We start from the raw sequence: 15,551 nt of genomic DNA, 5'->3' as shown, positions 1-15,551 counted from the left end.
TTATTATGATGTAGTATTGAACAGGAATTACAGCGTAGCCTTCGGTGATTTTTGGCCAGTGTCTTTGTGCAGGTGGCACACTGAGTGTCAGGGGAACAACAATTGCAAAACGGGAAACATTTTTGGCCATTCCCTCTCTCTCTCTATCAGCCACCTGACTGTATCGTACATAAATTTCTCTACTGCGAAGTTAACAAAAACTAGGCTGACGGCACATCAGAAACTTTCTTCGAAATGAAGTCTTGTGGCTTCAATGGATATTATTTACGTTGTTTAATATAATCTTGTCCACATTTAATTAAATGTTTCAAGTAAAAGCTTCCAGAACGCAAAGTACAGTCGACTCCCGTTATTGCGGACACCCTCGGCCGGGGAGAAGATTTAGTGTCCGTAATAGCGGGGTACGAGAGAAAAAAATTGTTGGCTCTTAAACTTATGAAATAATATGTAAAAGTCCCAGAAGCATTGTAGTTTCGATAATTCTTTACCTCTTTTTACTATGGACCATAAAAGATTAAAGATAATAAGATTGTAAATAGAACGAAAAATGCTGTATTATCACTTCCAAGCTCCTGCAATGACAAGGGATACATAAGAAAGGGCTTAAAAAAACCAAACGGAAACTCCTCCAGTATAACGTGAATGGCTAAAATATTAACTTGCTGTCATATATATTGTGTTTATTGTTCTTGGCAGCTCTTTTATCGCAGAAATGCTACACATTATACTCATAACAGAAACCTGTCTAACGACTTTTACAGTAGAGTGTTAAAATAACGCAAAATGTTTGTAAGTTTTAAAATGCTGTACGAGTCATTTGTTTACTCTTTTACGAAGAAACGGTCGATACTACTTTTTGTCATTTTTTTCCTTTATTGTAACGTCGATTTATTCTTTATGTTACACGAGTCAGGATTTTTGACGAAGTACTCAAGTGTCCGCTATAGAGAGAGAAAAAACAAGTGAAATGTCGTGCTTAGGGGCAGGAAAGTGTCCGCATTTTCGTAATAGCGAGAGTCCGTAATTAGCGGGAGTATGTTTCAGTCATTTCTTTATGTGTTTCACCGGGGGGCTGGCTTTTGTCGGCATTCGCGGGGTGTCTGTAATAGCGAGGTGTCTGAAAGGCGAGAGTCGACTGTATATGTACGGAAAATTCAGGCGAGTCTGCGAAAGAAAATGTTAAATGTTAGGTACTGTTTAAACTGCCTGACAAGAGACGTGCAGTGATTGGTCCACAATATGCTGCGAAAGAATAAACATTAAGTTTTTAAACGCTCCTTGCATCAATTCAATTAAGCAATTCTATCAAATTCTTTGGGCGTACGACTTTTTCAAAAAATGAAAAATTCCTAAATATAAAAATTAACACTGTAAAGTTATTGCGCTATTAAAATTTGTATTAAGAGTAAAACAAAACTGTAAATGACCGTATACCTATAGTCGAGTAAAGTTACATATTTACTCTCAAAGTAATTTCATGAATGATTACTAGCGGAGCTCTCAGGAGGGCGAAGCGCGCGCAGCGGATCATTATGGTAAAAAATTTGGTCATCTACCCATCCCAGAAATTTTGGTAATCACGTGCCCTTTAACGCCCGCCCGCCCGCTCGACCGACCGTCCGTCAGCACAACAGGCATACCAATGTAAATAACTCAATTAAAGGTGTGGCAACCCAAACGCAACTTGAGGTTATTTTGGAGGAAAATCGCAGGGCCACCCGCGTCTTGTAAAGCAGAGACAACTAAAGAGTCAATCAAGACGAAAACGGAAAGCGGAAATTGTTTCTGTATCTGTGTCGTCATGTCCACAAATTTGAAATGTAAAGCTTGAGAAAGACAGAGAAAAAGAGAAAGTAGGCGGCAGGCCAGCGAACCTCAACGAGAAAAAGGGCAACAGAGATCTAGAGCGAGAGATAAAAAACAACGGAGACTCTTTTTTTGTTGGAAAAAGAACATGAAAATTTTGTAGCGGCGGTGAGAAAATGAGAAATGCTAGCGGCCACCAATGCAAAGTGAAAATAAGCGACAGCGAAAAAAAAATTGAACGAGAACACTCTTCTGTCTCTACTGAGGAGCTTTTTTCGCTGATAACAGAGGCAAGCTCTTGAATTCATTCTAACTACGTATCTGACTGCATTTACCACGCTACGTAGAGAATGTTCCCCTGAACTTGATCACCTCTTTCTAATCAGGCTCACGTCGTCAAAACAATCTGTTTTGACGAGGGTAAATTTTATTGTTGAGTGGGAAGAGTTCGCGAAATCGATCAATAAAGTTGTTGATTTCGGCTTCAGGAAGAGTCCATACTGAGAATATGTCATCAATAAATCTCTTCCAGAGAAATGGCTCGCATGCAGTAGTTGTTTCTCAACGTGAGCCGTGAAAATGACCGAGAAAGCAACCGACATTTTGGTGCCCATTGCAATGCAATGCGGGGGGTCTGTACGTAGTGTTTGCTGTTGAATTTGAGTTGGTTTTTTTGTTAAGATCAGCCGCATTAAGTCTCCCAAATTTGAAGTAGGGATACGTACATTTGACTGGTAATGGTCTTCATAATGGTAAAGGGGGAATGTTAGTAGCTGGTAGTGCAGAGAGAACACACGTCTAACGTAGCTTAAATTGCTTAATCTGGAAGTGGTGTGTTTTCAATGAAAGTTTATAAAGTGTGTAGTGTCCCCGATGTAAGACTCTTGTTTTTGCGCGATTGGCCTTATAAAAGCCAGTCAACAAAACTAGAAATGCGGTCTGTGGGACCACTGCTACCAGAGACGATTGGTCTGCCGACAAGACTAGTTTTATGTATTTTGGTCAGAGTGCAAAACTCTGGTATTCTTGGTGATTTTGGCCTAAACTGAGCCACTTGTAAGCCATTTGACAAATTTCTAGGGGATAAAAATATGCCTATATCTACCGTTTAAATACTAAAATACGTTTAACAATGCTATGTTTAAGTGCTTTTGAACTATCTTCTCGTCGGGTGCCTCTGATTTGAGCAATATGCCGTTTGTGAACAGAGCGTTTATAATTGTTACAACTTTTGTGGCTGTTTTGGATAAAATCGGTTCATCTTTAATAGATTTCCAAAACGGGTCTTGCTATTTAAACAGTTCTTATCAAGACTCTACGGCTACCATTGATTGTTGATTGTTACACGTTTAGGGCTGAGTGACAATAGTGAGTTTACGCAACAGGACGGCAGAAAGAAGAGAACGCCAACTCTTGTGTGTGACAAACGTAACAGGGCTATTAATTGGGTGTTTTGTCGTGATCTTCATTTATCATTAATGTTTTCAGGTCTTTTACAGAAATATCTGTTTAAATGAAGGTGAAGTTTGGTGGAAAGTTTTTTCAAATAAAATTATTGTCGGCGCACTTGTCACACAAGGTTTGCCGTTTTCTTTCGTCTCCCGTCCTGTTGCGTAAGTTCACTGATATTATTACCCTAAAACATAGTACGTAGTTCGCATTTTATACCTGGTCCGTGTTTTATATATACCCAGTCCGCAGTCCGCAGTCCCTATTTTCATGCTGCCTGATCTGAAACGCTTTACCCTGCGTAGTATATTGCTGCAAGGTTACAACAAAAGCTTAATTACCAGTGAAAAAACATTTAGTTTATTTCTTGGAAAACGTCTCAGCCATGATACATGCAGGCTTTGGATTGCTGTTGGCGTAACATTTCCGTTAGGGACAGCTCGACGAAGACACGGAACACTCCTACACTACAAGGCGACCGCCATCTTGTTTGCAGTCACGCCACTCCCGGTTTTACTCTGTCATTTCCTCATATTTCCCCCACATAATCGGCAAAGCGCCTCGAGGAGTCGGATATGCTCTTCCATGACATTGGATAGAAAAGAAATAACATAATTGTCGGTTACACGCTTGAAAGATGCGGTTTTCACATCCTTCAATAATGGCGTTTGCATGAGATTGAGTAGTAAAGCATCTGATTCAAAGAGAGTTGACAAAATTTCGGGGTTGTTTACAACCGTGGAATTTGGATTGATGAAACTTTAATAACACTAGAACCAGGAAAAAATATAACAAGCTCGAAAAAAATACGCGAATGCTAGAAAATAATGATTTACGTTTATACTTACTTTAGCGTCGGAACATAAAATCACATCTACTTCTTCGCGTTGCCACCCGACAACTCAAAGATAAGAAGCTGCATTACAAATCTGGATTTCCAAAATGACTTTCTGATGTTTACTCTCACCACCGTTGTCTAGCTTAAAGTCCCGGATATGTTCCAAAGGAGACTGGAAACAATGCGATTTCGCGAGTGCATCGGAAATTTTAAAAGAGGCCCGCCATTTTCTGAGCGATTAATAGCTTCGTGACGTCACGACTGTCCTAATATATCGGGATAATCCGGACTGCTCATTGAATTTTTAGGGAGCTTTAGATCGAGGACGCAACGGCTTTTTGAACGCGGTGAGCGAGCAAAAGCCTGGAATGAGAACGGCGTTCTAAGCGCAGGAAAAATAAGCTTTAGTTTCGCGACACGCCAGTTCAATATTTTTTTCATTTTCACAAAAATAAAAGATAGGATCGTTTAATGAAGCCCAAAATTAAATATGATGTTAATGTGTTCGGAATGAAAAATAAAAAATCAATGATGAATAATTTTTTTTTACGAAGAAACCATGCAGCATAATGAATCAACGATTGCCCCACTCGTCGTACAATAAATGTTCTCTTGTAAACAAAAATCCTGCTGAATATAAAGCAGATTTCCGTTTGGAAAAAACTTGCATCTTCTGCACTTGATTCTTCTAAAGCTACGATCTTATTTTAAGCGTTGTATAACTCGGAGTGCTCATATGGTGTTATCCCTGAAGCCTTAATTTTTCCTCGTTTCTCGACTTTTTCTTGTGCCTGTTGACAAGAATTCCCACGTGGACACAAACCGATCGAGCATCGGCAATATTTCCCTACGTGCTGCTTCGTTGTCGTGTAGCGGTTTACATGAGCAACGTCTCTGTACAGGATACTCTTTTTCTTTAGTTCAAAACATCATGGAACTAAGAAAAGATAACAACAACAACAGCTTAAAGGCGGAGTTAAATTTCAGCTCAGATTATAATTTATAAATATGCTTCCATGAAAAAAAGAGCATATTCTGTTTGTTCTAGCCGGTTCAGGGGTACGTTTGGCAAAGACAACGGTAAAATACCGAAAATAATAAAGAACTCAAGCTAGGAGGCACAACTTGCTTCAAATAATTTTGTAGAAGAAGAAGCCATTTCTGATCCATCCTCGCTTCGCTTCTCCAACCTCAGTAACCTGCATATCAAGTTAAAAAATGTCAACTCTGCCAAGTTGGTAGCGTAAATTTTCGCGAGAAAGTTTCTACATGAATCTGGGTTTTGAATTCTAGGTTGAGAAGGTACATACGTAACCATTTTGTTTTTAAAACTGGACAATTAATACTCATTTTTTGTACAAAGCGCCAGATCCCTTTGACTGGCGTTTTGTATGCTTTACGACGCGTCAAATTTGAAGGGTCGAGCATGGGCAGGAAGCCTTTTCTGTGAAAAATTACTTCCAGCGGCGTCGCAGATCTGTCGCGTGTTCGATCTAAAGCTCCCTATTGTAAACATGAAACTACAAATGCAATTACATGTAACAAAGTGGCGGCGCAGAGGAAAACGAGGTCCATTTTCGCTTTTAGTTTGAGCACGATAGTGAGTGAAACCATAGCATAAAATTATCCACTTTTAAGTGATTGGTGCGAGTTTAGTTGTTGTTAGCCTATAAAGACCTGGCAAAAACAGTCCATAATTTTCGTTTAACTGACGCACATTAACTTTATTTATTTTTCTGCAGGGTTTTGAAAGACAACAAGATCAAAGAACTCCCACCGGGGATATTCTCAAACCTCATTTACTTGCAGGAATTGTAAGTAAACGACCCACTGTCTCTTTGTTTGTTATTTAATACCAGACGTAAATAATCGATGATGAATGACATCAATGAGTAATCGATGAGTAGTCATTGGGTAATCAACTGATAAGTCATTGATTATTCGCTATACTCAATGTGTAATTGATGACTAATCCATTGCCAAAAATTTTGTGGCCTATCGATTACTCATCGATGACATCAATCGATCATTGATGTCATCGATGAGTAATTGATGCGTTCGATTACTTATCAATTATCTAATGATTATCCACCAATTAGTCATTGATTACACATCTCATACAATTTCTAGCAATTTTTTTTTTCCGGTGATAAAAGTTTACGTTTATGTTTCTTGACGATGATAATAGCCAAATAGGAATTGAACTTGCATGTAGAAAACCAATATGTAGGCCATGACGAAAACAGAACGGCAAATCAAGTTTATCTGGTGGACAGTAACTGAAATATCAGAAAAGAAATTTTCAGAAGGTCGACTTATGGCTATCTCTTGGCTATTGGAGTCTGTGTCTTTGTTGAGAGACGCAGCCACCGTAGAGTGCCTACCGGGTAAAAGATCATGAATAATTAAAGCTTTTATTGTGACATTTATGCCAAAGAAGTCTTTGTTTCTTTATTTTCCGTTTGGTATGGTTTGCGTACCCGCGAGATTACATTCGATACTTAATCAATGACTAATCGATGACTGAAAATTTAGGGGCCTATTGATTATTACAGTCTCTATATTATGAATCCGTTTGTAGTCTTATGTATGATGTAAATAAAAACACTGCTCCGGTTAATATTTCAGGGGCACCCAACGAGGATATAGTTCAAAACCACTTAACATAGCATTGTTGAACGTATTTTAGTATTCAAACGGTAGATATAGGCATATTTTTATCCCCTAAAAACTTTTCATCTGTTCGGATTTCCTAGCTGAAAGTCTAGTGATCCGAAAATTATAGGGATAAAAACTTACCTTCTCGAAAATTTCAGCCAGGAAAAGGCTCCCGAAAATTCTAGGTGGCCTTTTTTGGGGTCAAAATCCGTTAAAAATGGGTAATTATACCATTTTGTAGATCTTCGAAAATCCTAGGAGAAGCAGGCAAGCAAGAAATTTTACAACAAATGCTCCGAAAATTCTAGATCTCAAATCGTCTTCCGAACAGATATTTTCCCGAAAGTTGCCGTTGGGTGCCCCTGATATTTCGAAACTCTTCTCCCGAATTTCTAGTGCTCATACTTACAACACACGTGCCTCAACCTCTGAACATTTTTATACTAAAGAATCTCGAGTCAATGTCAAACGAAATGCTTTTTCGCTTGTTGGGGTCAAAATTTGGAATGGGATACCTCAAATTCTTCAAGAAAGACCGAAAAAAGCTTTTAAAAGATCACTAAAAGAAATGCTACTTGATTTCCTTGAAACTGAAGACTCCTATATTGATGTGGATACGATCATCGTGAAAATGAAAAAGTAATTCTCTTGTCCTTTATTTTCATTTTATTTTATTTCTAAAATTTCACTTTTAAATTAATTATTGTCCTTGCACTTAAGTAGAACGTATCTATTTAATGTAAAATGTATATACTTATATAACGCCTAATTTCTTTGTATTTGTCTAGTTTGTTGTAAATTATGTAGCCTGGCCTGCCTCGAATAGCCTCGCTAACTGCAGGCCAGTCCCAATGTATCTTTTGCTATATTTTCAAATTTAAATAAAGTTGAAAGTTGAAGTTGAAGTTATTCATCGATCACTCATTGAATATCGGATATAATCAATGACTAATTAACTGATTACGCATCGATTACCTATTGATTTATCATTGATTCATTGATGTCATGATCTGTCATCGTTTAGTTATATTTTGTTTATATGAGTGGCTCTCCTCTAAAGATCGGAAGACCTCTTATGGCATCCGTCAGTTGGAGTGGCAGGATTTCATTGTCCATAGCTTTTCTTCACATTTATTCACATTTTAAGCGTTTATTTAGCTCTTTAAAGATTTGCTTACAACCACAGTCCTCTGCACGCGCATAACTCTCAAGAAACCATTTTCGGGCTACCCAAAATTCAAGATACTTCTTTTGTCTGTTTCGATCGTGTTATAACTTGGAATTCATTCAACTTCTCTTAAAACTTTTAGAAAAATCTCTTCTCAGACTTACTTTATTGTATCGGAGCTGAGTGCACTGCACTTCTATGCTCAGTCTCTCGTGTGGCTTCTTCTAGTTTTCAGTAAATTAATTTTAATGATGCACTAGTGAGCAGGACACGTACACTTCCAGTAAACATTTTCAGTTGGAAGAAGGAGTTTAACTGAAACATTCTCGCCCAGGGCACGAAAATTACTTAGCTCCCAGCACAGAAGTGTAGTTCACTCTGGTGGTATAGTAGAATTCCAACTTCGCTAACACTAGAGCCCTGGTGGTTCAGTGGTTAGAACGTCCGATCTAGTATTCGAAGGGTCGCGAGTTCGATTCTCGCCCGGAGCACGAAAATTTTCGTTGCTCCTGGCGAGCATGGTTCCTCCTTCTTCCAAGTGAAAATGTTCACTGGAAGTGCACGTGTGCTGCTCACTAGTGCATCATTAAAATTAAAGAGTAATTTCCTAGAGTTGGGCTATACTAGTTGTTGGCAAATGATTAAAGAAACATGTTGGCAAATTACATACTTTCTCATGTCCAAATTCCAATGAAATTCTTTCCGTGCAGACTAACAAGCAATTAACGGTCGAGGCTGAGTATGATAATAATACTACTAATACTACTAATACTACTACTAATAATTAATATTTTATTCATCGGATAAAAATACATCAGATGTTGCTTTGAAAAGTTAAGAATCAAGCCCAAAATACTGATGTACCCAAGTAAAGAAAAACGGATAAATAAATAAATAAAAAATTTGAAATCTCTTGTAAAACGTTTATCAAGTAATTTAAGTTAAAAATTCTGAAATCTAATATCTATATAGCTAGGTTATGCTTAAAAAATAATCAGTTAAAAAAGCTATTTTTCAAAACGTTCAGTATTTACACTAGGTCTTAGAATGGAGCTATTTCTAAGTCGCTCTGATGAGACCTTATACCTGGAGAGGAGATTACTAAATGGATAGTCGCAGCTATAAGAATTATAAGATAGCATTAACACACTCAAAAGTTACAACTACATCGATTTCTCCATACCTAAGTCACCTTAACAGCACTTTTTTCGCCTCTTCAGTTTTTCACGAAGTGTTGACAAAACACTACAATGTACAAGAAACTATTCATGTTCTTAAATCAAATGATCCTTGACTTGTTCACGCGTGAGTTGTTTCCCATATTTTGTATCTGGAAAAATGCAAGCGCCTTACCTATGGCACCTGCGCCTGTCAATTCAATAAACATCCTTAAACAATAGGCATTGTATTGTTAATTGTATTAAGGAACCGACGGCAGAGAGGAAAATAAAGTCCATGTTCACATTTCGTTTGAGCAGGATATACAGGACAAGACCACAACGGTTACAGAAAAATTATCCAACTTAACTGATCACTGAGAGTTGCAACGCTTATTCCTTCATGTGATAGTTGATAATCAATTGAAAACTATGTAAAAACATTCCACGATTTCCGTTTATCTAATCCACAGTATATTCATTTATTTACCTACAGAGATTTGAGAAACAACGAGATCAAAGAGATCCCGTCAGGGATATTTTCAACTCTCTCTTCCTTGCAAAGACTGTAAGTGAACGATGCACTATTTCATAAATTTTTATATAACTAACCTCGAAGGATCCACCTCTTTTGGCACCTGCGGGCTGGGAGGAGGGATGGGGAGGGGGTCCACGGTCGAATTATTACCCATAGTTTGGCTTCGTTTTTCAACCGAAGTCCTTTGAGTGCATACAAGTCAGAAGCAACCATGTTTGGATTAACCGAAATTCAGGCACGTCTTTTCGTCTGTTTCCATCGTGTTATATCTCAGAATTCCTTCACCTTGTCTCTTACTTTTCTGATAACCTTGCTTGACTAACTATTGCTAAAATTGCTCTGCTAGAATTACTTTGCCTTGCCTGTTTGCTCGGTAACTTTTTTTAAAAGCCCCGACTGGGCTAAAGGTTTTTGCGATGTTCGCTTGCTAAGAATTTACCATAATGCTAGCTATGCCGTTTCTAAACATCATACTTATTCCCTTGAACAGTGCAACACGTATGTGTTACGCTGATTCTGGAAGTGCTTCTTCTTCTTCGCCCAAGAATTAACCATCACTCGTAAAAGCTTGGGTTTGTTCTGGAAAGGCGTCACCTTAAACAATTTAAAAAGCTTACTGCTTAAAACCTTGATGGGTGAATTTAGAATTTAGAACAATACAGTAGACTGTTTCTTGATACGTTCCTGCCCATAGGCGATATCTTCCGGTTCCAACTTTAGCACTCACTGTCACGTTGAGATTCCTAGTATACAAAACGTCGGAATTCTCGAGTTGCTTACTTCCTTAATAACATTTCGTCACCTTTATCAAGAAAGAAAAGATGCCTTGAAATTTTTCACTCCCAGTTTCATCAAGTTAACGATGCCTTGTCCAGCATACAGCACCCACCTCCTACTTCAGGTCGTAAGGATAAAGAAAGCCGCGTTAGAGTTTTTTTCCGTTCAGATGAGTTAAACATTTCTAAAGCAAAAAAATGAGAATTATTTCTAAACGAAATAAATGGTTTTAAGCTGAATGTGACTGATCAATATTGTATATCTCCACCTACCAGCAAAGGAGGGTTTTCCTGTCATCAGGGTGATTTGTCACGAAAGTGTCATTCACGTCACGGGTCATGTAAGTCAAGAAAGCGAGGCACAAGGCCTCCTTCCTTGCGTTACAAGACAGTCAGAAACACCCTTTCCTTGCTCTGGGCTGTGGCCGATGTGCCCTCACCTTTGCTGGGATAATGTTCTTGTATATCTGGTTTTCCAAGCTTTACATGCTTTAATTTAATAAACGGCCACTCTCGAGGCCAAAATATCCCATAATGGGTTTGTGATTATTTTGTGTCCCAGCAAACAGAGCTCAAATACTCATTTCGAAAGAAAACACTCTCAAAAGGAGAGGAAGTCTCAAGGAGCCATGAAGCGTCAGACTTCCTTTTACATTTAGACTTAGTTGTTATTATAGGTTTTTATTAAATCTTTAAGCAATAGAAAACGTTTTCCGTGTTTGCATAGCCTGATATGAACACGAGAGGGGTTAGGAGAATTCGAGACAGTTATGTTATTGTAATCCTGAAGTCAACATAAATCCTCTTACTCTTACAATCATTGTATGATAGATTTCTAATGAGAAATTCTTATTTCAAGACATTCTTTCACTTTAATGCTCAAATCAGGTACCTTTAATCCTTTCAAAACTTTGTTACACGGCATCTTGGTTGGGTTTCACAACCGGACACTCACTCAGCGTGTCTTCATCAACTAGAACTCCCCTAAAAGTTTTAACACAGACTGTGGTGTTCCACAAGGTAGCTATAGCGGCCTGGGGCCGATTTTATTTATCATGTATCTGGGAGATTCAACGTCGTTAAGAACCACCTACCTAGTATCCATATGTATTCAGATGATATCAGGGGAGGAAAAGTTAAGTTGCAGCATTTTCTCTGTCGTACTCTATTCGCCACGCATCACGTTAAGGGTAAAGAGCGTACAGTCTTCCTTACATCAGGTTAGGAAAGTTACAGCATTTCCTCCCGCTCTCGTACTCTATTCGGCACGCTGCGTGTCAGGGGTAAAGAGCGTACAGTTTTGCTTACATCAGGTGAAAAAAGTTAAGTTACAGCATTTTCTCTCTCGTACTCTATTCGCCACCAATCATGTTAAGGGTAAAAAGCGTACAGTTCTCCTTACATCGGGGTAGGGAGGTTAAGTTACAGCATTTTCTCTCTCGCACTCTATCTGGCACGCCCCTTGTTAGGGGTAAAGAGCGTACAGTTTTCCTTGCATCAGGTTAGAAATAGTTAAGTTACAGCATTTTCCATCTCGTACTCTATTCGGCAAGCAGTATGTTAAGGGTAAAGAGCCTACGGTTTTCCTTACATCAGGGTAGGAGATTTAAGTTACAGCATTTTACACCTCGCAACGCACTATTCGGCACGTAGCAGAAAAGTTACTTTAGAACGCGCTTTTTTCTTTTTATCAGTTTAACTGGGCTGACACATTCTCCCTCTTGTACTACATTTGGCTTGACCTAAATCGCGTTATGAAAGATTGCGTGATTGTTTGACTAAAATTGAAAAAGGAGAGGAAAAAACTATATTTCCTTGCTCTGTGTACTTACACTTTTCCATTTGCCATATCTTTATAAGTAAGTAGAAATTAATTTATATTAAAATTTTACGCATTCTGAGATAGCCTTTATTTTGTTTGGCATAAAGCACGGCGGGGAACAGAGAATGTGTGACAGACGTTAAAATTTGGCCTAGTTGGATGCCGTGTTAACTTTCATCCTACGCACACCGCGGGTGAACATGTTATCAAATGTCATTGTAGTGCTTTGATCAGGGGCGTATTTATGGCTGTTGGTTGCAACCAGTCATGAAATGTATTTTACTGAAACAAGTAAATGAATAAACAAAACATCTAACTTCAAAGAGCTCAGTCGTTTAATTCTTGCAATTGTCTAAGTTGTCTAAGATTTTTACTCATTTGAGTGGTTTCCGTCCTCATCAGGTCATGAGTTGTCATCGCGTCGACTCAGGAATTTAATGATTTGTCATAATTTTTGCGTCGTACTCTTTTTGGTACGGTACTCGATTGGGCACTTTACATGGCCTCCTTCGTGTCTCACTTCTTTTATTTCCTTAGCTAACTGGACAGGGTCTGGTTTATATCCACTTCTCGCCCCTTCGTTAAATTTTCTAAGCAGAAATTCCTTATTGCCTGTTCTATTGTTTATATCGATTAATAGTGAGCTCTTAAGGCCAAGCCCGATTGTCTAACGTTACATATTTCTCTGAAGCCACTGGACTGTTCAGCTGATATATACAGTAATTCTGCTTTTGCCTTGAGCGGTTGATGATGATGACTTATTGTGATCTACTCTGATCTCGACGGGCTGGATGCTTACTGATCTAAGTTTCAGAAACTCTCACGTTGTTCTGTCGCACTTTGTAATAAGATTGTCGCACTTTTTTAATAACAGACCATCGCACTTCGTAATAAAATAAGCTGTCACCCTTTATAATAACACTTGACACACTTTATAATATGTGTCAAGTGTTATTATAAAGAGTGACAGCTTATTTTATTACAAAGTGCGATGGTCTGGTATTAAAAAGTGCGACAATCTTATTACAAAGTGCGACAGTTATTACAAAGTGCGACGATTATTACGAAGTGCGACAGAACAACGTGAGAGTTTCTGAAACTTGGAATCAGTAAGCATCCAGCCCATCGAGATCAGAGGCGAGGGTACTGACTTCCCACATGACTATCGGGAGTTTTCTATCACTTTGATAGAAAGGGGATACACTACCAAACGGCCATCGAAGACTGATCTTCCGCCCTTACCAACTAACTCAACATCGCTGAAAGAAGAACACGTTCAATGGGGCAGCATCTTGCAAGAGACCTTCAGAATGTGAAAATGTACAGTGACATTTTATTATCACTGAACAGGAGAAATGGGTCTTCACAGAAAGAGTGACACACCCCGAAACCACTGTAGGTACCTGCCACTATCTCCCACACCATGCCGTGTTTAAGGAATCTGCAACCACCCCAATACGCGTCGTGTGAGACTGCAGCTGTCGACAATCCCAAGAACACCCTAGCGTTAATGAGAGTCTGTTACCAGGGTCACCTATTCTTAATAACTTAACTGCTATCCTACCCCGATTCCCCCACCATACGTTTGGTTTTGCAACTGATACGGAGAAAGCTTTCTTAAACATCAGTCTTGGTGAACGAGACAGGGATGCTATACGCTTCTTCTAATTGAGTTACCTCAGTGACCCTAACAGCCCCTTCCAAGTTTACCGCTCCAAGATTATCTCCAACCATGGACCATAGATAACCAACAGGTCTATCAGCACCATTCTCAGGCTCACCTGAGTCAAACCCTACGTCCTGCGGTTTGTGCGCAAAACCAGAAAGCAGAACAAGAACAAAGGAGGCCTGACTACACAAGAACTGGCTCATGTCGAGAGAGAATGGATCAAGAATCGTCAGCAAGTGAGTTACCACAAGGAGATCTCCAGCATGCTCTCCAAATCTACGCCTAGAAAACCACCAGTTCGACAGCTACTCCTCTTTTTAGATGATACTGGTGTTATCCGTCTCGGCAAGAGGGTTCACAATGCGCCAGTTTCCAAATCTACTAATTATAAGTTGTTACTCTTCCCACCACCCAAAGACCCATTTACAGAATTAGACATCAGTGACACGTATGTTAATCAATTATATTCTTGTGCGAGTTCCACACTGAATCTCGTACATCTGAGATATTGGATTCCTGCTGGACGTCAACATGTCAAGAAAGCGATCAAACACTGCGTCACTTGCAAGACGATTATAGGATTGCCGTACAACATTCCTGACCCATCTCTTCTTCCAAAGAAAAGACTCACTCAAGCAGAAAAATTTACAGTCACTGACGTGGGCTTTACAAGAGCTTTATACATCCGCGAAGCTGTAGTCGAAAAGAAAGATGACATCTGCTTCTTTACATGTGCTACAACAAGAGTAGTCCACCTTGTAGTCGTTACAGATTTTTCGGTACAAACCTTCGTTGTGACGTAACGAGGATTTGCTTCTCGAAGGTCTGTCCCCCAACAGATGATATCTGATAATGCTTCTACGTACCTGTTAGCTGCTGAAGAGGTAACCGTGTTGTTTCCATCGCAGATATTGAAAGCGTCACTGAGCAAACAGAATGTAGAGGACCTTAGCATGGAGGATTCTGGGAAAGGTTAATAGACGTCACCAAGATAACGCTGAAGAAGGTCCTTGGACTATCATTTATAACTTTTAATACTCTGTACACCATTGTTATTTAAATTGAAGCTATCCTGAATGACAGACCACTGTCACATGTTTCTTCCAACGCACACGATGAAGAAACGCTCACTCAACCCCATCTTCTATAGAGAAGAAGGAGCACAACCCTTCCCCACATTAGAGTTCAAGAAAATGAGATCCTGACTACACTCAGAATGGAGATGCTTCAAGAGAATTTTAAAACGCTTTGCTCTTAATTCTCTTGCAACACTTTTAAGGGTTATTTCTTGTTGCTTTTCCGTAAGTAGGGATTTCCGGTCAGCGGGCATGACTTCATATATAACGACACGAACTTGTGCACGTAATTTTACTGAGAGTTTTTCAGTCATCGTTTTTGCTGACTGTTTGTGAATTTTTTCCTCTTTTCAAAAAGTTTATTTATAATTGTTCCTCTAGAAAAACATTGCAATTATTCTCTTCGACACAAGATTATTACATCTCTGGTTAAAAATATTTAACAATTACTGAATTCGCCTCTCGTATCCTCTGAAGAATTATGGTGTTATCCGCCAAGGACGTAGGCCGAGGCGGATAACACCCACTGAAATCTTTATAATTCTTCACATGATACGAAAGCCGAATTCAATAATTGTTTTATTATTAATTCAA

The 15,551-nt window shown here is 39.0% G+C and overlaps 1 protein-coding gene across 1 annotated transcript in view; it reads left to right on the top strand.

Annotated features, from left to right (window-relative positions):
* The window catches only part of LOC140924859 (uncharacterized), a 110,693-nt gene extending 104,759 nt beyond the window's left edge, over positions 1–5,934 (top strand). Inside the window, exon 11 of the mRNA XM_073374887.1 lies at positions 5,836–5,934. Coding sequence (XP_073230988.1) covers positions 5,836–5,911 — 76 coding nt within the window. The 3' untranslated portion in view covers positions 5,912–5,934. The remainder of the gene's footprint in view (positions 1–5,835) is intronic.
* Positions 5,935–15,551: the final 9,617 nt, after the last annotated feature.

The sequence above is a fragment of the Porites lutea genome, chromosome 1 (assembly GCF_958299795.1).
Source record: "Porites lutea chromosome 1, jaPorLute2.1, whole genome shotgun sequence".
NCBI lineage: Eukaryota > Metazoa > Cnidaria > Anthozoa > Scleractinia > Poritidae > Porites > Porites lutea.
The sequence above is the reverse complement of the archived record's forward strand: the minus strand, read 5'-3'. Positions and strand labels throughout refer to the sequence as shown.